This window comes from Rousettus aegyptiacus, unplaced genomic scaffold, assembly GCF_014176215.1.
Source record: "Rousettus aegyptiacus isolate mRouAeg1 unplaced genomic scaffold, mRouAeg1.p scaffold_m13_p_8, whole genome shotgun sequence".
Taxonomy (NCBI): domain Eukaryota; kingdom Metazoa; phylum Chordata; class Mammalia; order Chiroptera; family Pteropodidae; genus Rousettus; species Rousettus aegyptiacus.
The window spans coordinates 109,176,563-109,201,569 of NW_023416311.1; the positions used below are offsets into that span (position 1 = coordinate 109,176,563).

Here is a 25,007-nt window from a genome sequence, read left to right on the forward strand (position 1 = left end):
GGTGGCGAGGGAGAAGGGGGGAGTCCTCGGGTTTGGGGGCGCCGGGAGGCGGGGCAGCGCCGTCTGCAAGTGGTGTGGATGTGGGGAGCAGGAGGCCGGCAGGGCTCCTCCCCGGGTTCTGGCCCGAGAGACAGGATGGGCGGGGTGTCATCGACCGAGTGGTCCACGGGAGAAAAGTAGGTTTGGGAAAATCAAAGTTCCGTTTCGGTCACCGTACGTTTGAGATGCTCATTAAACATTCCAAGGAAAACACGAATTTGGCGGATGGACTTTGAGCCTGGATTTCAGGGGAGAGGTCAGAGCTGGACCGTCACCGGTGTGTGAATAGTTTTAAGGCCATGAAAGAGGGTGAGAACCCCTACGGGGTGGGTGACAAAAAACAGCCTGGAGACGGGAGTCCCCGCACATGCCAGCACGCAGAGGCGTCAAGCCAGCGAGGCTCCCTGCGAGCCTGCCTCACCAGAGCACTGCACGTTGTACTCCTCGGCTCCCATCCTCCTCAGAAGTACAGTGAATAATGGAAAAAACAGTTTCATTCCCCTCTCTATGTATCTATGTAGACAAACAGACATATGGAGTTGCACCCTTGAAATTTATGTAATATTAATTATATAATAATTATTCTCCAAACTCAAAAGTTGCCACATTTATCACAATTGATGAACACTGAGAGTTCAGCTGTGCATTCAGAAAGAAATGCAGCATCCAGAGAACTCAAATTTCCATGCTGAGCCCTATCTGAGATCAGAGTGTAAACAATGGAAATAATTTATATGTCGATGTTCTATTCCATGTCGGTACAATAACATATGCCTCCAAGAGATGGGGGGGGGGGCAGGGTGGGCGTTTCATTCAACTGTTATCCAAATTAGGAGCAAAACAGGAAAATAACGTTATCTCTGCTTTTCACACTTTTTAGTTATCACATTGTTTGAGAAAAGGACAAAGAAATATTACACGAACCTCTTTTGGATGACTCTGAAGACATAACAATGAGATCATCTTAGCCAGAGAAGTGCTTTATAACAGATCGCTCAAACTTACTAGACCAGTTTCATGTTCAGTAAGTTCTGGTAGCTGATCTTCTGGACCATCATGGTTTACTTCAGCCAGAGCTGTGAGCAAAAACCTTTATCCAATTCCACTATTTTTCAGAACCTGACGAGAATTCTATTTTGCTTACAATGGCAGACATAGCTCGTTTCACAGATTTAAAATAATATCTATTTTCTCATCAAAATTCTATTAAATGACATGAAAGTCTTTTTTTTTGACCAGTCTTAATTCATTTTATTTATAGTTAAATTTTTCTAGGTTTTATGACTTGAGACCAGTTTATTATATACACTTTTATATATTTCAATTCTCACAGTCAGTCAATGTTTTCTATAATTAGACATTTTCCTTGACCAAGATTGTCTTAAATTATTAGACAACTCTGCCTTTTTCTATTGCCATGAAACATGCCTTGGTGGGGGGCTCGTTGCCCGAAACAACTAGAATGAAGACTACTAATCTTCTTGGACTACCAATTGATAATATTCATGGTAGAATATGTCTCTAGGCTAAATAGTATTTTTCCACATGTAACAGTAATGGTCTTCCTTGTAAATGCAAAAATAACTGTTTTATGCTGATGCTTTTCCCTAAAGTTTCTTATAACCAGCATACATGAATATTTATGATTCATGAAAATAATTAGCTAAGGCAGGAGTAATGCGCTAGGAGAAGCGAGCATCGTGCCCGCCACACACGAGTGAATGTCTGCAGACATCAAAGAGGGAAACTCTTTATGGAAACACCTCAAAATCATGGCCAGAATTGTAGATGCAATAAAGATGAAGTAAAAGAAAACCAGTCATAGAGTTCTCCTTTGAAGGTTTCTAAGAAATTAAAAAATAGTATTAGAAACTATAACTCATGGTCTGTTGGTCTATGCACGCGGCATAGACTGGGCGTTCATACAATGAAGCCATTCATTCACAACTCACGGAAGCCAGGAGCCCGCAAACTGCAACCTCCAATCGCTGCGCAGTGGCCAAAGGCCCACGCGCACTGGGCTGCTCCAGACTCGGGCATGCGCGCTTTGTCCCCAAAACAACCCAAGGGGCAGAAACTGCCACTACCCACATGCTACAGCCCAGGAAGCTGAGGCAACAGATATTAAAACAACAGCGAACCAACCACATGAGACAAAAAGCAACACGAGTCCAGGGTCATTGACCAAACCCAGCGGAGCCCCATACCTCAGGCATCGGAGGGCACGCCCGCAGGGCCTGAGGAGAGGGGAGGGGTCTGATGGGGCGGGGATGCTGGCTAGAATGAAGGTCATCACCTTCCCCGGGGGCGCCGGACTTCCAGGCGGCGCTGGGACACGCGGAGGTGAAGGCAAACCCCCCACGAGCAAATTATTCCCAAGTAAAACTCATCCCTGAGCGTCGCCTTCGGGAAGTTGGGTAACACTGCCCATCCGCACGAGCTTTTGCTAAAACCTCAGTAATCCCCTGCCCAGCGGTAACACCACTGGATGAGACGTTTCTGTGGGCTGCGATATTTATGATATTTATCAAGAACTCAGTTCCCTCAGATGAAAAACGTTACGGAAATGCAAATACCAATAATGCTGGAATGTATATCAAGCTTCAGGGAATCCTGACTTTCCTAGCTTAAGTGAAATGAGCACTATTTACCTGGTCCTTAAGCTGAGATTTTACTGCACATGATGGAGGAAAAGTATTAAAGTCTCAGTGTACCAAACCACACGATTCAAGGCGGCTTGTCCTTATGTAAGCAACACGTTTTTTTTTCCTCGGCACTGAATTTTGAATTACCACGAAAAGTCAGTTTTTCAAACTTAATACGTGATCCACTTTGCTGACTGGAAAAACTGAATACTCTCTTTTAAGGTTTGAAATTAAAGTATTTGTAATGGCCAGAAGTCATGGGGTAAATCCTTTCTTTCTTTTCTTCTTCTTTTTTTTTGGTCACTGTCGCTCTCTACAAGTGGTCAGTTCCAGACAAGACGGCCATCGACTCAATAATTCCCAAGCTGAACTCCTTTGATTTTTAAAATACTAGACTTTCGTCCTTCTGTTTTAATTAATAGTGCTAATTTTACATTAGGCGACAGTTATTTAGTCTTAACTCTCAAGCCTTATTGTTTTCTTGGCTCACAAAGTTTGCCTAATCCCCTGGCTTTTTCTCTCTTTTGTTTGAATTCATTCAGGTTTGTTTTACTGGAGAAAAATCTTCAAATTGTCATGTCATAGTACCTGTGTGGGGGTTGCATTTTCCGAGTCCATGCATGCCTGAAAATCTTTACTTATTCACGAACGGTAGTTTGACTTGGTGCGTAAACAAAGTCCAAGATACTTTCCTGAAGCATTTTTACGATTTGGCTCTACTGTTTTTTAACATCTGGTGTTTATGAGAAGTGCAGATCTGACTCTTGTCCCACAGCAGTTAATCTGGTCTTTTCAATAGAAGCTTTCAGGATTTCTCTCTTTATCCTTAATACGGAGATACTAGCAGCATCGGAATGAGCCCAGATGCCTTATCGTTCCCTTTCTTTCCACACAAAGAACTGTCTCTAAGTAATGACTTAAAAGAGGATGGGGACAGAGATATTACTGTGAAGAAGGCGCCGCATGTGATTAGGGGTTTGTTCAGAGGCAGCCCGCGGTGCCGAAGCAGCCTCTTCCTTCCCAAAGCTCTTGCACAAACCGGACACCCTCTCGCTGGCGTCCTGGAGCCTGAAGAAGTCCCCCCTGCCCTGCATGCGGCGCACCAGCTCTCACTTTTCTCAGGGCTCTAGAGACACAGGTGCAGATTCTGCTGTTATTGTCACTCATAAAACCTTCTCGGTGAGGCCAGTGCCGCATCGGATGGGCCTCGCTGTCCTTCTGTCCTGATACAAAGTGTCAGCTCCTTGCTGGGGACTCTTTTCAGGCCATTTGGAATTCAGAATGTACATATGATACATATATTACGTATATACAACATAGATACTAAATATACATTTATATATGATATATCAAACATATAAAACCTATATACTAAAAATATAAACATATATTTAGCGAGCACAGATATATTTATTTATATAGCTATACAAATATAGTGAGTGCGCATGTATTTAGCAAGGATATATGAGTAATGAATATATGTGTGTATATATATGCAAATATGTGTATATATATGTTTAGTGAGCACATGCTTCTTGAGTGATAATGAAAATGTGTAAGATGCCCATTGCTGTGGATTAAATGTCTGTGTCACCCCAAAGTCGTATGTCGAAATCCCCATCTGATGGTATGAAGAGGTGAGGTCTTTGCAAGGTGACTAGGTCACAGGGGCAGGACTCTCGTGGGTGAGGCTACTTTCTTATAAAAGAGACCGTGGAGAGCCACCCCGCACCTTATTCCACGTGAGGTTACAGGGAGAAGTCAGCCGTCTGCAACCTGGAGGAGGGACCCGAATCTGCTGACACCCCGCTCTTAGATTTCCAGCCTCCGGAAGTCTAAGCGATAAATGTCCCCTGTTCACGAACCACTCGGCTCACGGTCTCTCGTGACAGCAGCCCAATGGCAGCATTCCCATTTTGCAGATGAAGAAACCGAGGGCCAGAAAGGATTCGAAACTGAAGAGGGGCCAGAGCCACGCTCCTAACAGTCACACGATACCCCCTCTCTGCAAGCAGGGCGCTGCACCGTGAGTCAAATCGGGATGCTTTCAGCTCCGGCCCGGCCCGACGCCAGCCTTGGGAAGAGTCATGCGACGCGATTGTCTGGCAGGGACTGGACCAGAGCAGGTTGCGGCGACGCCTCAGACTCAGGCAGGGGCGCACAGAACCTGCGCCACAGAGTGAATGAAACGAGTTTATGGGGAGCGCGAAGCTGGGGCGAGGGAGAGAGGGCACAGTCCCTAGCAGGACTCAAGGACCACCACCCCGCGTGGTTTGCGGAAAGATGGGGTTTGGCTGTCTGAGGTCGCGGTGCTCACGAGAAGCGGGTCTGGGACTCCAGGCCAGGCGGAGGGAGGGGCCGGGGCCACGAGAGCCGTTAATCCCGGCGGGGTGGGGGGAAGCCATGACGGGCGGGGAGCCCCGGGCTCAGAGGCGGGGGGCAGCGGCCTCCGCGGAGAGCCTGAGGCGCACGCGCAGGAATCTAAGCGCGTCTATGAAGAATGCGGAGAGAAAACGCGCCGGAGAACCAGAATGGCTCCACATTGTAAAAACCCAGGGAGGAGGCTTTGGGCTTTCCGTCCAAGAATATATTTTACCCAAGTAGACAAAAAGTGGGCAACGAAAGTCGACTGCAGAAATCTAGGGTGGAAAATGCATTCAAATTTGGCAGGTGCTTTCTGCTGAACGGTGAATTTTGATGGCAGCCGATAGTGCAGTTAGGAAGTGGGTAAGAAGGAAAGAGAAACATGGTCATAGTTACTTTTTCAAGAAGTTTAGTGGTGAGTGGAAGGGAGCGAGAATGAAGAAACACATTATGAGATATCTAAGGAAAGAGGACTTTTCTATTAGTTTATTTGTCAATTTAAAATAAGATAAACTGGAATGTTTATCAGCAAGGAAGGACATAGATACGCATTATTAAGACCATTTGGATCACTAAGGATTGTAATGGTATAATGCTGGTGGATATTCTAAATTAGCTTACAAGGTGTGTCGAAATAGAATAGAGGCCTTACAGACCAAAATAGAATGGCATTACTAGAAAAAATTAGGAAACGAATGTGTCAGCAAACACGAGAGACACTAAATATCAATAATGATTCTAACAATGCACGTGGTCTAAATTGATCTCTCTAAAAACCGAAATACATTTAGGTTGAAAAGAAAGATCAGAATGGCATGGCTTTGAAAAAGGAATGTTTAAAGAAGCTAGAGAACATCACTAAAACATTTTTTAAAGGGCGTGTGCGTTTGCTGCAAGATGATGATGTTTCTGTAAGCACGGGCACTGACAAAGCTGTCCCGTAGCAGAATGTCACTCGACGCCTCTTAAGAGGCTTCTGATACCAAACGATGTGAAAAACTGAAGGTCGGAACAACACGTTTGTGTGCAGGTGTGCAGGTGATTACTATGGAGGGTCCAGGAAGAAAGTGTCGCTAGAGTGAAAGGCGAATTTTCCGAGTGTCCAGACACAGACTAAACGTACGTTCCGACGGGAGACCTGCATACCATCTACAATCAGGTAAAAGTCATGTTGAAAAGAAGGTAACCCCTTCACAAGAGCACAGAAACCCATCGGAATTTTGGAACAAATGTCTTACGACTGTGTGGGAACTTTACAGGGACAATCCTAAAGGCTTTGTTGACCGATTTACTAGTAAATTCTCAGAAATAGAACTGCTGCTCCCTCACGAGCTAGCCCGTTTCCTTCCCCACTGGGCCAAGATCTCCCTTTCGGAAATAGAGAAATCCAACATTTCTGAATGCAAAGGCTAAAGGAATACATTTAGGAACCTGGAAAAAAATGATTCTATAGTTTACATAAACACACACACAAAATTTTCTAAATCTAATTATAATCAAAAATATGTAAAAAGAAGTGTTGTAGTAGTAATCTTGTAAGATATAAGAAATACTGCAAAATACGGCAATTCCAATTATTACGTTCCTGGGACAAGGACATAGAGATAAAATCATGGGTAAAATAGATTTAGCCTAAAAAGTTAAAAAAAATAAATAATGTATGGCAAAGGAAACATCACACTAGAATAAAGAAGAAGATAATTCATCAACAAGGAAAGCTACACACTGGCACCTTACGCTATGATCTCATCGGCAAGAGAGAAAACAGATCTGCACCTTACATCATGAGTGTTTATGTTTTTCTTTAAGCTTACGATGCTGGGAAATCGCTGTGTTTTTGATCTCCACTTTTTTACAAATCTAACTTGAGCAGAATACATTAAGATTCACAGGATCCGAGCATCACGGGGCAGACGTGATGGGCAGTTTTGTGTCTCATAACCCACGGACCTTTTCTGCATGTCCCCGACAGGTGTGGACCCTCCACCTGAGCTCGGAGTGAGCCTCGTGTGGGCGCCCTGCCTTCCAGGAGCCCGAGCACTCCCCTGAGAAAGAGGGGTGTGACAGAGATGGCAGACCTGGGTCCCACCTCGAGTCCCACCTCGCCGGGCGTAAGTGTCATTGGAGGCATTACGTGGCAGCATCTGATTTTCAAATTCCTCATCTTTCTACTTGAGAGGCATCCTGATGAAGACGGGCTGAACGGGGAGCAAGTGCAGAGCTTCCTCCGAAGCGGCAGAGAAGCAAGCTCCCCAAATCCATTCTCAGCGGGGGTGGAGGGTGGGGGGAGCTGCATTAGCTATTATTCCTTTAGACTTGGAAGGCAATCCAGCCCATCACTCTCTATTTAAAGAAAGATAGCAAGAGGAGAAATGATTAAATGCATCCTTCTCTAGAGAAAATCCTGACAAAATATCATAAAATTGTTATCTATTTTTTTGCACAATAGTATCTTAGATTTGGCCTCTCTAGGTTTCATCCTCATATTATCCATATCCCAATGAAATAAAATAAAACCATGATGTCACCACAGGCAGAAGACAGTAGCTATAAATGCTCACTTACACGGGAAATGACAGGAACATTTTTCATGAAAGAATATAAAAAGCAAACTTTATTTAAAGGCGAGTTTTAAATAATTTAGGTCTTAAATTATTCACCAGCAAGCAACTTTGAGAGGGCTGTCAATTCTCTTTCCTATGGAATCTGTCACACTTTTTCTTCATTTACGGCCCCTGATGAAGCACGTGGCTCCTTAACGAAAGGATTCCCCTCTGTTTTTCGGTAAAACGTTCAAAACCCCACTCATAACTTTTCAGGAAGCTCACTTATTCGGAAGTGTTACGTCTTTGGAGCCCAGGTTTTGGATGCTTCTCGATCTATGTGACCCGCCCTTTGGGATACTCACTCCTAAATGGTCCCCCTAAACATTTCCCCTCAACTTGTTAATACAATTCACCAGCAAAGATCCAAAATAGTAATTATGTTAAGTGCTGTACTCATCAGATGTCAAAATCCAGCACTCTTTTAAAGATCCATTATGCTGCACACTGTCATCACAATGCATCTGTGAGCCGCGCATTTTGATAAAGGGCTAGTTTAAATGCATGTTCTCCAGATCTGGGCCAAGCTAACGGGCTGGGTGACTCCTAGCTTGTATTTTATCTTTAACATAAAAATTGTGTCATTCATAGCACACACACACACACACACACACACATTCGGTCTGCACATTCCCTGCTGGAAGGTTATCAATCACTTCCGTGACAATGAGCCAAAAATGACCCAAGTTCATTGGAATACTTTGGCCAAATTGCACTGGAACCTTTCGGGGAGGGGACTACGGGCTTGGGAGAAGAGGGAGTGGACATTTTTGTGTTTTCTCTTTGTCTATTCTTTGAAGATTTAACACCGCCAAGTGCCCCTTCGGTGAGTAATGATGTAAATGAGGCTCGTGATGGGGAGCCGCGGGTGACTGTATCCGGGTTCAGTGAACACAGGCACGGGGCACGGACCGCGCAGAGATCGCGCTGAACCTGCAGACCATTCCGCAGAGACGGAGGACGAGACTTGTGAACGGGGCATCGTGAAGGCGTCCAGGGGTGGCTAGAAATCGCGAGGAGTCCCAAGTGTCGCAAGATATGGTTTTAGGACAGCCGACAAGTGCATGTGTGTCTAAGAGGTGCATTGTGCAGGCTGAACGTAGCGACAGGGAGGAAACTAACGTGGACTATATTTATGTATCTTGTCTGGTTGAAGGCACGTCTCCCTGCCTAATCCACGCAAGGAACCATGCTAGGTTCTAGGAAGATAAAGAAAATTAATAAATTCACGGGCAGCTCTTGCCGCCGAAGAATGCACAGCCTAGTGTCCGGACAGCAGGCACAGGCCTGTGACAGCGGTGGCTCCCCGGGGAGACGCACCCCCGAGTCACGTAGTCGGGCAGTCAGCGCTTCAGCGCCTGCTACATTTTGACCCCGGGCGACTCGCGGGCAGAAAGGGCCCCGGGCAGGAGCTCGCGCAAAGACGACTACAAAGTATCCTCGCAAGTCGCACCCCGGCCCCTGCCGGCTGCGTTTCCCTCTGTTCCCACGTACTTGTCTTCCTCCGACCTTTGGATCTATGTGTCATCAAAACGGATGGTGACCATTCTATCCAGAGAGGGACTGAAACGAATCGTTTTGCTCGGCCTGCACCGACCCCTGAATGGAGCACTCTGAACCACACCGCTGTTTGCGATGGTGGCCACGGGCAGAGCAGGTGGTGTGTGGTGAAAAGCGTGTAGGAAAGGATGGGTGGGACCCCCAGATCCGAAACCGGCCTGCAAGGAGCCTAATTTGGTCTGTGGCTGCACGGTGGTCTCGGGGTCCGCTCCTTTCCATGAGGGACCCACAAGTTGCCGTTGGTGACTTCTATTTGTTTCCTTGTATCTACAGAACATAACTCGATGGATCCTGTTAACTAATTCTCATTCTCGGAACATATTTTCTGAAGCTCTAAGAACAAAAGGACCACATTCTGGGCACCAGATACTGGGAGTTGGCTCCCAGCGTGGATTGCAAAATATATTTGTGAAACAGCTTTAGCAAAAGAGCTTATTTTTCTTCAAAGTATCTCTTTTCTCTTTCCTTACTTGAAAAGGATCATGGGCCCCATTTTGTAAACTAGTAAATACCCTTCTAGTAACTCCAGTAACCGTCTCCCACCCCAGCACAGAGGACCCCACGCGGGCCAGCTCTTGAGCTGCGTTAAGGTCAGAGCGGGGCCGGTCTGAGCACCTGGAAGCCACAGATCACATGACAAGGGGTGACACCTGGTGCTGTTTACTCGCGGTCTCTTCAGAGAAGTCCGCTGCACAGCTGGGCTCGGGAGCCTGACTCACTGCTTTTGTTAAAGCCGGTACTACAAATGTAAGGTACGCATAACCTGTCTACTTGGAATTTCAGTTCTCCGCAAACTCGGTGCTATTTTGAAGTAGATTCTGGGGGTGATGGAGGAGGAAGTGAAATATGTCTGTCAGGACCAGCCTGGTCCAGTCTGTTTGAGGATGGAAACTACTCTCTCAAAACAACTGAACTCCACAGTGGGACCGACTGTGGACATTAAGAGTCATTTGTCAAAATTGTGGCATTTTCTAGAACCCGGATTTAAAATATCATGGAACATAGGAATATGACGATATATATAGGCTCACAGTCCGTGTCAATAATTATCTATACCTGCTAATGTTGAATCCGGAGTTTAAGATACATACAGACCAAAGATTTGCTAATAACACCAGTGAGGAAGCAGTATTTACGGCCCCGTCCCAGCCTAGAATCGCGCCTGACACAAACCAGGTGCCCAATCAATCCTGCTTGAACGAATGAACCAGACTCTTTTTTCCAGAAAGGAATCCGAGGACCATTCACCGGTCCTCTGCACGCGAAACTCCAGAGTCGACATTCAGAGGCTGCGGTTTGCCAACCATCGGCTTTCAGGACGGCCCCGATTCCTGCCGCTAAATACTCGGACGCCAGAGAAGCGGCCCCACTCACGGGGCGACCCCGCCCACGAAGCTGAGCCCGTGCGGCGCGGGGCCGCCCGCGTCCTCGCGATGTCCCCGCCGCACAGGCCCGCGGCCCACGGCGGCCCCACGGCGGCCCACGGCGGCCCCATCCCTCCCACGCGCCTGGGTCCCCACGGTGGCCCCTCCCACGCGCCCGCGCCCCCGCGTCCCCGCCACACGCGTCCGATCCACCTGCTCCTCCCCGCTCCCGATACCACGCGGCTTTGCCTCCCGCAGCTCTGGCTTGCCTCTCTCTCGCATTTTTTCAGGACTTCATCGCCAGGCCCTGTATGCCCCTGATGGACACATCCGGGGGGCGCCCACGGCGACCGCCGCAGGCCAGCCCCTGACGCTGCGCCGGGTCCCCCGCGAGGCCCCCTCCCAGCTGCGATCATCTCCCCCGAGAACGACTTTGGTCACTTCACCCAGTGTGGACGACGGGCGCTCCATGAAGGGCTGCGCCATTCGGCGGGGGGCGGGCGCGGGGCTCTCCCCACAAACGCAGCCGCAGAGAAATGGGCTGTAACCAAAAGTGGGCGTCTTCACGGAGGGTTGCGATTACTGTCATTGTGATCTGAAGTCCCCCAGCCATGGGGCGATGGCAGTCGCTGTGGCCGGGGTCCCTGGGTCTGGGTCTGGAGAAGCCAGCCCTGCCCTGTGGCCGACCGCACCCCAGCGCACCACCCATGGCCATCCGGGCTGCCCTGGGTCCTGCTGGGCGCCCCCGAGCGAAGGAGCCGCATACTCGCTGCTGACGGCAATGGCATCATTTTAATAACGCCCGGAAAACCGGGGCGTGAGATCGAATCGCCTTTTACCTGCTGCCGCTTCTCGAATTCCAGCTTGATCCGGGACTTGATGCAGTTGCAGGTGTCCTGATAGGTCTGCTGCAGGGCGAGCTCCATGAGGTGCTTGTGGTACGCGCCCGCCAGGTTCCCGCAGATGAAGATGATCACGTTGGCCAGGATCTGAAGGCAGAGAGAGAGCTGCTCAGGTCGAGGCGTGTGTCTAAGTTACGGACACGGGTTCCCCAGGGAGGCCCCTGAAGTTAACTTTACGTCTGCTCGTGAGCGAACGTTTGCGTGCCCTTAACAGACACCACTGTCGCCTTTGGGGATTCTGCGCCCTTCTTGGATCCACACCCGTTCATAGATGACCTTGCACCCCCTCCCTCGTCTTTGGGCTCAGCCACGGGACCTGCTATCGCTAATGCAAGATGGAGGGGAATAACCCTGGGCCAGAGCCAGCACAGCTTAGAAGGCCTGGCATGTCTCGGTGGCTCTTTGTGCTTCCTCAGGAAGAGAACGTGGCACGTGCAGCCTGCTGGTCCCGGGAAGACGAGAGGGTCCCGGAGCGAAGCCGTCCCCGGCAGCCCACGGTTCCCTGCCGCGTGCCACTGAGATCCTGTGGTTGTCACGCGGCATTATTTCGATGCCAGGTGACTGATACAGGTGGCCCTCACACCCAGCCCGTGTGCCCTGTGCCTGGATCAGTGACATTCCCTATCGCCTTCTGTTTATGTAAAAATGTGGTAGCTTTTCAAAACACATAAGTCACTACTCTTTTGATGATAAAAATAATTTGTGTCCACAAAGCTTTGGTGGAAAAACAGAAACAAAAAACAAAAAACAAAGAAAAACGGAACGTAATCCGTGATCGCCCTTCCCAGAAGAACGTTCTGCCGCCCGGGTGGCTTGTCCCCAGTCCGCATCCCCTGTAGCCTCAAAAGTTTCGCCATGCTTTGTTTTGCCAAGATGTCTACCTTTTTTCAAAGTGAGTGAATTCATCCCAAATGTAATGTTTTGCTTTGCTTTTTAGATCAAACATTTAATCAGGATTTTCAGGTCACAAAAATTCTTGGGAAACGGAATTTCGAATGCTCAGATAACATTCAGTCCTAAGACTCTATCGTCACTTAGTTACGCCATGCTATCCCACACTCGCTTTATGAACACACATCTTTCTGAGTGTGCATAACGCTGCGGCGGTCGGTCTCGCGTATGAGCTGCGGCTTCACGGGCAACCATTTCTGTGGGCTCGGTTAACAAAGGCAGTGAGCCGAGAGCCGTGACTGGTTTTCAAGCTCTTGACACACGTGCAAAGCTGCCTGAGGCAGCATTTGGCAGTGGCCTTGCTGGCCTGCGTGTCTACACAGCGCGCTCCTCACACTGTGGTGACAGCCTGCACACGTGACCGACGTCCGCCCTTCCGCACATGGGGCCAGACGCAAGGTCCCACGGGGTAAACACCCCGGTGCCCTCCACACCTGGCCTCCCTTCTCACCCACCCGTTCAGCGGCGGCTTCAACGACAAAGGCCCGTGCCCTTCTGTGACAGCGCCCTCTAGCACGGCCCAGGTGGCCCCATCGGTCACCTGATGCAGGGGGCATGCGTGGCCATGATGTGAACCCCACTGGAGAGCTTTCATTCCAGAGCCTTCCAGGTTCCCTGTGATGGAACTTCCCAGAGAACTGTCCTGTCCTGTCTCTACATAGCACAGCCACCTCCCCCTGCAGCAAGTGGGTCTCCCCCCAAGGAAGCGGGTCACACTCATCATCTCTGTTCGCAGCCAAGCCATGAGCCCAGTGCACCTCGCGCCCTGATGCCCAGCTCCGCAGGAGACAGCTAACTCCGGGGACAGTGGCCAGTCCACCTGGCACGGACCGAAGCCATGTTCTCCACGCTCTTGCTACAGTAGCAAAGGCGACATCTGTCCTCCACCCGCACGAGGCCCTCGCCTCTCTCTCCACGGGTCTGATACAGAGAGGAAGTGGGGGTGCCGATTATCAGCCCCCCGAGGCCCTGGGGGACCCATCTCAGGCACAGTTAGAAGCGGGAAGGGCGGTGTGGGCAGCCGCTGCTCAGGCGAGGAGGGGCCCACACAGCGTCCCAGCTAGCCCGCCCCTCGCAGGTCCCAGAGGCGGGAGCTCCTGGAGCTCGCCCACTCTCCCAGCACCCCGGAAGTGTCCCTGTGTGCATCCACATTCCACCCCACCCCAGTGCTGTGGGTGATTAAAATCTAACTGCGGGTACCGTGTGCTGTGCATGTGCGTGATAAGCATCTAATATGCGCACCTGGGATGTGTACGTGTGTGGTGTGTGTGATTTCTGTATGATACATGCATGATATGTGTGTGCGTGATATGCATGCAAGGTCTGCATGGTGTGTATGGTGTATGTGGTTTGTATGTGTGGTGTGCACATACTCATGTAACATGCATGTGTCCGTGACACACCTGTGACTTGTGTGTGCTATGCATGTGTGCATGGTCTGTGTTATATAATGCCGGTGTGCGCGCTACATGTGATTCATACATGTGACATGTGTGTGATGCGTGCATTGCCATGTGTCGCTGTGTGGTGTGTGCGCGTGACATGCACGTGTCACACACACGTGTGGTCTCTGTGGGAGGCAGGTGTGCACCAGCCCGGAGCACGGGGGCAGGCGGCCAGACGTTCCCGATGCGGGGCCCTGCCTCCCCACGCTCTCCACACCTCAGCTCTGCACGGCGGCCGCGGGAGCACAGGGGCACCCTGGCCGACTTCCCGGCTTCCCGGCTGAGGATGGGTCCGCTAGCCGATGCCCGTGAACCTGAGCGCGGGGCCCACCCGGGACGCAGGGCGAATGAAGCCTCGCCAGGCGTGGCTTCTGCCAAAGGGCCGTCTCCTTTGCTCAGGGTTCTTCAGATCCGGCCACCGCGGGAGCTGTTCTAAAGAGCAGCCCACCAAAGCATGCAGACAACGGGAAGAGCCAACACAAGCCAGACAGCTCAGGATGGGAAAATGGCATCTCTTCCCTCATTAGGTGCAGCTGAAATAATAAAAAAAATAACAGTGATGATCCATGAGAGCCTTTTATCCTTCTACCTAAAAAACTCCTTCAAAGCAAAATCCCAAATGTTTTAGTAAGCTCATGCCTCCAAAGTGAAAGCCAAACGCACGCAGCAGAGCTGAACGACCCCGTCACCTGTCCCCAGGCCACCCTCGGCTCTTCTGGGACAATGCTCTCTCCCCCTGACGCCGTGTGCGGGCAACTCAGCACTGTCACGGAACTGAAAGGGAAGCTTTCTTTTTGGTCATTCGTTCTGGATTCTTCGTTGCTTCAAGTAACTCGTATTCCTGGCCATAGAGAATTAGGAAGAACGCATTTACCAGTCCTTATTTGGAACCACAAAGAAAAATCCTTAAGAAATAAACAACTAAGAGTTTTAATGCCAAGTAGAAAACGGTATTTCTTTTCTGATGAAAAAAAATGAATCAAGTTGCAATCATTTCCGAAATGCCGTACTGCAAGGTTAATAGACTTGGCCCCGGAGTTTTAAAAACTACACAAATTTATAAATACCAACTGATGTCTTAAAGTATTCTTTTTTTTCAAAAAGTATATTCATATAATGACTTTGCAAAAAATCTACACCACCACGGAAGTGACGTGGCTAGCGAAGGTTTTCTTTTCAAAAATCACATCAAAGCGCTTGATTTTCTAGAAGACTGTTAGGCGGAACACACACAAAAATCCTGTTTTTACAGTGTCGGGTTTGTCTGATAGCATCTTACTGTCTCGATGTCTCCTTCCAACTTGCTGCTTCATTTAGCTACTCTCACATCTGTCAGGAAACAGGAGAGGAATCTCAGCCTCCCCCGAGAGGCCTTAGGAGAAAACAAATCGTTTAAGGCAAAAACAGCCAGCAACGTTTACCCCGAAGATTCAAACCCGGCCCCCAAATCAAGCACGGCGTGTGATTCGAAATCCGTGCAAACTGGCCTGAGCCGAGAGGCGGTCGCAGGAGCCCGGCCACCCCGGCCACCCCGGCCACCCTGCTTTCCGTCACACGCTGCGGGGCGACTCGTCAGCACTCGCCGTGCAGCGCGGGAGGCGTGGGAGTGGAGCCTCTGTTGGGGGGGCGGGCTGTGTCCACCGACACGTGGTGACCGTGCGTCCTCCCCAGGAACCACCACCGGTCTCTCCCAAGACCTTCCATCTTGTCATCCTTGCAAGAGTCCAAAGAGCAAAACAACCAGGAGGATGGACGTGTTTTATTCTTTCCTTTTACAGGCAAAGAAACGAAGGTTTAAAAAATAAAGGGGCGTGAGTGACGGGAGGCCCCTGGCCAGCGCTGGCTCTCGGGATTGTCCTTAGACCGACCACACCGCCCCGGCTCACCCCGGTCTCGTCTGGCTCCTGCCGTGTGACCCACCCTCTACTAGGGTGTGGGGAAGGAACCTCTAAAGAAAATCGAAAGACATGTGTGTTACTCTGTAAGAAGCTAACATTCGTTTTCTTTACAAAGCAGTTGTGTCTTACGCAATAAAGAGATTCCATCATTTACAGTCATTTTAAGCGGCTGCATTGCGGAATCCACCTGCCCATGGCACATCGAGCTGGCCACGTGCATGTCCGCGTGGGCTTGGAGAGAAGCTGCTGCGGGCCAGCTGCTCCCAGCTGGACTGCGTGACCCAGGGTGGAAGACCTGAGGATTATTCCACCTGGGAAGAGAGCGTGTCCGTGCGTGAGTTCACTGACGCGGAGTGTCTGAGCAGTTACCATGTGGCTCAGGTCCCTCGTGGTTCTGAGGCGTCGTGCATTTTAGGGAGCGCCACAGCCTGGTTCTGACCCTTATGTTAGGGCTGCGCGCTGTGACGTGCACGGAGCGTGGCAGGCAGCACGTGTGTGCATGACCCCGGCAATGCTCAGGGCGCCGCCACCGGAGGGGGTGGTTTCTCTCGGAGCTGACTGCGCAGGGTCGAAGGGTCAGGGAGATAATGCAGCATTCGAAACGAGTCATCAGCTTACACCCAAGCAGATCATAAATATGCAAAAACACCAATTAGAAGCCGAAGGGAAATAAAAGGGAACACAGGACTTGATGAAGAGAGCTGCAGATGAATATTCAGCAAGCTCACGCGGCATCTCATAAGCATCAAATCTGGCTTAAACAGGACAGGGATCTTGCTGGGGAGAGAAGAGGATCAGGGAGCATTTCCCCTCACCGAGCTCTCACACGCGGCTGCAGAGAACCCCAGCCCGTCTCCTCAGCATTTCTCTCAGTTCTCTAAGAACTGCTTTCGCTCTACGCCCTGACCTCAGAGTGTCTGCCTTTTATTAGTCATTTGGTGCAGACCGAGAACACCGTGCTGCGGCTAATGGCATCCAGCGATCCTTAGGACACACGTCGGCACCTGCTCTTCATTTAAACTCTCTCCAAATGAGGAGTGAAATTAGAAGGAAAGTGTTGTACCTGAGGGTTTGTAGCCCCACAAAATTCATATGTCGAAGGCCTAGAATCGGGAGGCGGGGACTTTGGGAAATAATTAGGTTTAGATGAGGTCAGGAGGGTGGGGACCTCGTGTTGGGATTAGTGTCCCTGTAAGGAGAACAGGAGACCAGCGTGTGCCTGTTTGTCCCTTGTGTGCACGCGCTCACACGCTCGCTCTCAATCTCTCTCTCAATCTCTCTCTCCCCTTCTCTCCCTCCCTCTCTCCCTCTCTCCCTCCCCCGCTCTCATCTATGAAAGGACATAGTAAAAAAGGCCTTCTGCATGCTAGGAAGAGGACTCTCACCAGGAACTGAATCGACACGCACCTTGATCTTGGCCTTCCAGACTCCAGAACAGAGAAATGAAAGTCTGCCGTTTCAGCCACACGGTCTGCGGAGTTCTGTTATGGCAGCCGGTGCAGACTAAGAAAGTCATAAAGAAAATTGAAAGACCAACCACCTCAACAATGAGTGTTATTAGGGCTTCGGCTTAAAGACTGGAACTGGAAATTAGAAGTGAAATGGAATTTTATTTCCCATGTAAATGGCCACTAGACAGAGAAAGGACCATTGGTTGTGATTGTTATTTCCATTATCCATTTTTATATTACAGCTACGATTATTAAATCTTTCTGAATAGCATATATCATGTTATTTTTCCAGCTATATTTGGGTTGAAAGACTAAAGAATCGTATACTTAGATAGGGCTCGAGTCCAGTACAACAGCTGATACAAGTGGAGAGGGGGTTTGAGAACCATCTGCTCCTCTTAGAAGAGCCCCCTCCCACCCCAGCTCATCACCAGCCAACTGGAAGAGGCGAGCCTAGAAGCCACTCGTGGTCTCGACAGAGAGCTCCTCCCACAAACTAAGGCCCTGAGAACGCAGCACCCCTGGAGGGAGGGAGAGCCGAGTTACCCACGCAGAAACCCAAACTGGTACCTCTCAGCTCGGTGACTGCAAATTTGAAACTGACGGGGGAAAGTTTGGCTTGATTAAGAGTCAGAATAACAGAAAAGAGACAAAACATAGTTTCCAACTTTGACAAAGACTATGGAGATCTATGGCTCACTCTACTTTCTGGGGCGGGGCGGGGGGAAGGTACGGTCACACCGTTAACCCTCTCGTCATTCTGTCTTTGATTTCAAGCACAAGGGACAATCCCAGGTTTCGGGGGTTCGGCGCTCTCCACACGGGCAGAGAGAAAGCCTGGTAAATGCGCTGCGTGGAAAGTTCCAAAGCTGGGAAATGGAACACTCTAACCAGGTTCCGCGGTGCGATACCTTTCGAGAGCCACGACGACTTTACGATGCTCGGCGGGAGGGTTCTCAGGTCACGAAGGAACCACCGTGAGCGCAAGTCGTAGCCAACGTCTCGCGCATCCGAATGGGGCCAGCCCCTTCCTCCCCCTGGCGACCCGTTCTGCCGCCGGGCCGCCCAAACGGCGCTACCCGACATCTCCCCCTCCGCTCCCTTCGGCTTCAGCAGAGCTCCAAGCCCGGTTCTCGGCGCACCTGGGATCACAGAGGGTCTTGTTACAGCTGGTCTCTGTCGGGTCTCAATGCCGTCACCGGACCTGGTGACATTCTGAATGATTCCATCATGTGTTGTTAATCAATCACTGACGAACTGAACTTTACACATCTCCACTATAACCTAGTAGAAGCCACCGTCTCCTTGGTCTTGTGAGTCCAGATATTTGAATGAGGATTAATTATACCAACGAGGCCACTCTGCTTATTTCAGAAACCCATGAGACCAAGCGCTCCTGGGTCACCCAAGGGGCCTATTAAATGCTGGTCTCTGTAGCTTCCATAATCCTCTCTCCCACAGGAATGACAGAGGCAGGAGAAGAAGACACATTTTAAGTGCTGCCCAGTAATGCTTTTCACAGACTTTACAAATATATAATTATACACTAATTACAGCCCAAACTTACCTAATTCTAGTGATTTCGGTTTACTTTACAGTGAAAGAAGAAAACAAATTTTAACACATCTTAGTTTAGACTTTTGATTACATTAGACAGATGATCTCTCTAACCCAAATCAATGAAATTTAGCTTCCTTTAAACACTGGACATAATTCTCTTCATTCATTACCAATTTATAGCTGGCACAATTGACTGACATCTACTTTTTATTTATTTGTTTGTTTGTTTGTTTATATTGATTTATTTTTAGGTGAGGCAAGCCTTGGTTGACCTCACGGATTACAAGGACATTGTCAGCTTACAAGCCCTTATTTTTTTTACTTTATTTTTTACACCTACAGCACCTGGTCTTCCTGGGTAGTCTCCTATCCAAGTACTAACCAGGCCCAACCTTGTTCATCTTCCGAGATCAGACAGGATCTGGCTTGTTCAGGGTGGCGTGGCCGTAGACCACACGTACCCATTTGAAAGTTTAAAAGCCACCAGGAGTTCAGAGCCAGTTAACGAACACGACCAAGCCTGCCAGACGCTCCAACCTGTGCAGCCGAGTCTGAGAGGAAATGATAACGTCGCTTCATGGTGCACACGTGAGACGGCATCCCCCTCGAAGAACACAGCGTACAAGGAGGGGGGTGAGCCCTCAGGGGCACACGGGGTACATCTGCAGCTTGCACTGTGACCCGCCTGTGACCTCATTCACAATCCACACAATAAACACAGACTTAAACACACCTGAGTAAGAGGACACCTGTGAAGGTAAACGGATCCGCCTTTAGGTAACGCGTGTAACATGACCGTGCAGGGGAGAGGAGTGACCGCGCAGGGCCGCAGCCTGGGCGCTCGCGGGCTGAGCGTAGACGTGACCCCAGAGGCGCGTTCGTGGAGAAGCAACGGAGCGTAGCAAAGTCCCGCGGGAGCGGCCGCGGGCTCCGCACACAGGAGGAGGGCGGGGGCCGCGAGCCGCGAGATCTACTTCGACCCGGGACGCCCCTCTCTGGCAGAGCGAAAGTGCTCCACGATGTCACGTGTCATCGAGAATGATAAACGACCTCTCGGAGCCACAGCCGAAACCTTCTGCGAAAAGGGAAACAAAGCAAAACAAAATACCTATTATCAACTGAACCCTAGATCTTTCATCAGGGATCCTAGTTACGGGAGGGGGTGCCTGACAGCGGCTCCCCTTGTCATAGGATTAAAGGCCAGAATGCCCTTCAGCTCATCTCCCCGGGGTGCTCGCCTGGGTCGCACCCCCACGTTCCTCCCTGTCCTGCTGATCGGAAGTGATTGAATCAACGTCTCATCAGTTCGAATCGAAACCATCATTAGCAGGATGTGTCTGGCATTTCTGCAAAAGAACTACTGCCCCCGAATTTCTAAGAAATGCACGTTTTAAACTTTACGTATAAATAATCTGTCTTTCAAACTCAATCGTATATTGTTATGGACCAAAGTATGGCTCCCAAATTTTCATTCCAACTTGTAGACTGCATTCGTTAAGAATTCAAAGACAAGGGCTTAGACCCATTGACACCGGACTCTGACTTCCGGTCACTCTGGACCCGAGACGCTACATGAGCTCGGCGCGCATCGCCCAGAGGCATCGCGAGCAGGACCGCAGTAGCTTTTCCCAGCCGGCAGCATTCGATGCCGAGAACCGAAAGGGACGGGCTTTGCTAAGCGCGTGAATTAATCGGCTCGTCTGGGCAGCTAGAACAACACACATGCGTCTCTCACAGTTCTGGAGGCTGAAAGTCCAAGGTCAAGGTGACGGCAGCGTGGGTTTCTCTGCGGCCTCTCTCCTCGGCTCGCCGATGGCCGCCGTCTCACTGTGCCCTCACACGCTCTGTCCCCGTGTGTGAGCTGGCGTGGCCCTGGCGACTCTGTTCTCACCTCTCTTGTTTACAGGGACACGGGGCAGCCTGCAGCGGAGCCTGCCCTAATGGCCTCGTTTTGACTCGATCACGTCTTTAAATGCCCTGACTCCAAATAGAGTCACATTCTGAGGTCCTGGAGGTTGGGGCTTCGCCATGTAAATGTCTTCTTTTCCTTAGGAGGGTGGTGGATTGGCACAGTTCAGTTGGTAACAACACGATATTGAGTTTTAAAGACAGATCATTTATGAATTACCAGAAAACCCACTCAAAAGTTAAAACCCACATTCCTTTGAAATTTGGGGCTGGTAATTCTTTTGCAGAAATGCTACATACCACTGACAATGGTTTAATATGACGTGAAATGAGGTAGCCATTAAATTACTTCACTTCACACACCTTTATTAAGCATTCGTTTATGACCAACTAAATTTTGCACCCCCCCCCAAAAAAAAAAAATCAGCTTCGCTGGAATGAATGCAATGAAACGAGCCGACGGAGCAAGGGGCCAAACGTGGGTGAGGCAGAGCAGGCTTCGCCGGGGCCGGCGAGGCGAGATGCGGGCTGCAGTGGCCGGGCTCTCGGACTGTCACCGAGAGCCTGCTGCCCCTCGGAATCCTCGTGACCGAGCGGCCCTCGCGAGACCCGGGATGCGTGTGGTTGAAGGGCGGCGGCTGACAAACGGAGCGCGCTTCTCCCAGCATCCCTGTAAAATCCGCTCACGGAAGGCGAAGCCCCCGCGGCAGAGGTTCCCAGACTTCCCTGGTTTCGCAGCCCGTGGTGTCTTCTCACCTCTTCACAGCAGTTCCAGGCCAAAGGGATTATCTAAGAGCCTGGTTTGTTAAGCAGCGAGGCCCAGACAACGCGAGCATCCTGCTCCACTGACTTAGTGGTTGTTGGGGGGGAGAAGCCAACCCATACACTGATATAAAGCATGACGGTTTTGATTCACTCTGTCGCAGCCGGCGGCTCACGATGGGCCCTCAGGAGCCACGTGCTCCTCGAGCTCTGCCTATCATCACAAACCTTGATTTAACGTCACCATTCACAGTTCCTGTTCTGGCTCGATTTTTGCATGGCGCTGGCTTTTTGTGACAACAACTGCCCCACACCCAGAGTTACGGCGAAAGCAATGGGGCGTCATCTAATGCCGAGGCCCTGAACTCCCTCGCGTGTGCGGTTTGCAGGGCGGGCGGCCGACATGGAGTCTCTGCCGTTTCCCTGTGTAATGCCGCGAGGTGCCCCGGGGTTCCCGGGCACACAGATGGGAAACCACAGCACTAATGAAGTTCGGTTTCGACAAAGCAAATACATATGTGAGTTAATCAAACAGCATAAAAATGCTGCTAAAATTCTAATGAGCATGCTAACTATTTCCTCCTTTGCTCTCTCTGAAAAGGTAGATTGACTTAGACCAAAAACATACGAGACTTGCTGGCAGCCGACACAGAGGTGTTTGTTTCCGCCAAATAAACCCGACCTGAAAGTATTACTGTGCGAATTTTCAGAAGATGCAGCTCAGAGTAGTTATGAGTTAACCTTCTGGGTCAAAGTCTTCCAAGTGCCATTATCAAACGGCAGGTACTTCCCATGCCCACCCGTCTTCCTGGGCGACAAGAAGCAGCAATCTAACGTACCCCATGAGTTCAGTTTTAATCAAGGTCTCACCTTCCCCAAAATGGCTTGTACAAAAAAAGGTAAGAAGTCTCAAGAAATGACAATTTACAAAGGTTTCCGGATGGTGAGCTTTGCCCGCTCTATTTCGGCTTATGAAGAAAATGAGAGAGAAAGCCTTAGCCTTCATTTGGGATCGTCATGATCATATTTTAAAACTCTCCAGTGATTCCAAGACTAAATGTATTTCTGTGATGCATTAACATGCTTCCTGATGGTGTGAAGAAGTATTTCAAGCCAGGAAAGAAACAGAAACCCATCCAAGGCTACTGAAGTTCTGAAGAACATGTATAAAAAGTTAAAAATACTCACTTCACTTTCTAGTGGACATATTACATAATAAACCTGCCCACTAAAAAAAAAAATCAAGAGAAAAATTATTAGATGAAATTCCATTTATTTTTTATCATATATAAATCAGGTGTTAGCCAATTAGAGCAATATTTACTTCCTCACAATTTATTTTAATAATTCGAGAAACATTTTGAAGTCTTTTTACTTAATGAGGCTGTTTGGAACATGACACTGAATAGAAGCAGCAGAAAAGTTTATCAAATGTTAGAAAGACAGAGAGGGTCATCCGAGGAAAGGTCTCTGCACTGAGAAACAGCAAGGCACAGAACCTCCCATGGCCAGGAGCCCTGCAAGCCGTGTTTTTCCGAACAGAGAAATTGAAATGCTGGGCTTGCTACTGGGAACAGTTTCGCACCTCAAGGATTTCTATCAGCAATCATCACGCTGAAAGACGCCATGGGGCAGAAAACGTGCCCCGCATCAGAACCACAGGAAGGGAGACTCAGAAAAGAGGAAACCGTTTGACTTCAGAATCTGCACTGAGGAATTGCTTTGTAGAGTTGGAATCTGACAATCCAGTGCTGGCATTTGCAAGAATAACATTTGCTAAGCTCCGTGCATAGGAAAACCTCGCAGACCGGGACCATCGACTCGATTATCAATCGTCTCCAGGCAACAGGGATTCTAGGCTCCGGTTCGCTCCGACGACCTCTATGTGATCCGGCTCTCACTGCGGATCAGCCCCGGCGGCAAGCGAGCCAGCTCCTAACCAAGCAGAAGCCCCCTAACACTCCCGGCCCTTCCTCCTCCCTTGCTCCTGTCCCTTCCCAGACAAACCTCAGGGCCTCATCTACTGAAGCTCCTCCTGCCTCTTCGACCCCTGACTCTCCATATCCCACTCCAAGCAGCCCCCAAGACGCCACTGGAACTACCCTCGTCACAGGCACCGGTCACCGTCAGCTTTGCCAAACCGTGGCCTTCCTCGTGCCCTCGCTGCCGTGAATGCTGAGCAGCACCCTTACCAGCGGCTGGTCCCCTTCTCCCGCGGGGAACCACGACTTCCCTGGGAGACCTGGCCGCACACCGTCCCGGGCGGGGTACACCGTTCCAGATGACCCCCACCTTCTGCCCCTCACACGTCGCACCCTCCGGGGCTCTTTCTTGGTTCCCCTCCCTTTAAATCTCCCCGATTTTACCCCCGCGTGGTCACCCGTGCACCTGGCTGCTTCATCGCCTTCTCGGCAGGGCCGATTCCCACGGCGGACCGCTGACCCAGATTCTCCGCCCGAGGCCCGACTTTAGCGCCTCCCACGCTCGCCCCGCACTGAGCCCTTCGCGCCTCCGCCACCTGTCCCCGTCCGCACCCTCCCTTCGTTCCCTACCTTCGACTCCCCCCTTCCCCTTTGCTCCCCCGACCTGCCCACCTCTCCAGGCTCGAGGCCTTTGCCCACCTGCCTGGTGCATCTCTAACGGAGGTGCATACCTTAGGGCTTCAGACAGTCACGCCTTAACCCATTCTCCACGGGGGCTGTCTCACCACACCCCCCCAAAGGGGGCAAACATTGGTTCTTGAGGAAATAAAGCAAAAATCTATTAAATGCATAAAATACAGATATTCGTACATTACATAAATAGACAATAAAATTCCATGGGGGGGGGTCAGATAGGGAAAGAAAATATCTAAAAAGGCCCCTCAGGAGAGGAGTAACGGAGGCGGGCTGGAAATACTGCCTCGACTACCCGCTCCCCACTCCACCTGTGCCGCCCTCATCCTCGCAGATGATACGGTGGCTTCTTGCTTCAGAAACAGAAGGCGGGAGGAAGTTTCATGCAGCGATCTGGTCTACCCGACTGTCTAGCTTACTCCCCACGATAAATTCAGCAGTTAGCATTCCGGGTTTAAATGTCATTCTTTTTCACTTTCGTGAGAGCAGAAGTCAGCCTCCCACGTCTGGGAAAGTTTAGATTACTAACGAGATCACGCCTCGGAGCCCTCCTGACCGACGGCCACGCACGGCCGAGCAAGCGCTCCCAGGTGGGCCGACACCACCTGTGAGGGCGGGCTTCCCCGGGGGACACGCCTCCCGCCCCATTGCCTCACTCTTCAGGCCGAGACCAGTTTATTTCAAACTCCACGAGTTTAAAATCCCCTTCGTGACCTGTGCATCTTTCCCATTTGGAAATGCGCATAAATCACACCCAATTCCGCACGCGGCTTTCGCCATCTTTTACAATTACCATGAACCTAATGAAAATATCAACATACGCGAATGCGAATTTCACGCGCAAACTGGGCTCCGTTTAGGACACCGGAGACTTATCTTTGAAAGCACGCCGTCAGTCACGAGTGCCACACAAATACGCTTTCCGAATCGACTCTCGCGT

At 50.1% G+C, this 25,007-nt stretch overlaps 1 protein-coding gene and 1 pseudogene across 1 annotated transcript in view; both read right to left on the minus strand.

The window, feature by feature from the left end:
* ADCY2 (adenylate cyclase 2) overlaps window positions 1-25,007 on the minus strand; it is a 304,109-nt gene that overhangs the window by 124,003 nt on the left and 155,099 nt on the right. The window contains exon 4 of the mRNA XM_016130145.2: window positions 11,415-11,564. Within this exon, the coding sequence (XP_015985631.2) occupies window positions 11,415-11,564 (150 nt within the window). The remainder of the gene's footprint in view (window positions 1-11,414; window positions 11,565-25,007) is intronic.
* Window positions 19,116-19,234, minus strand: LOC118607549 (annotated as a pseudogene).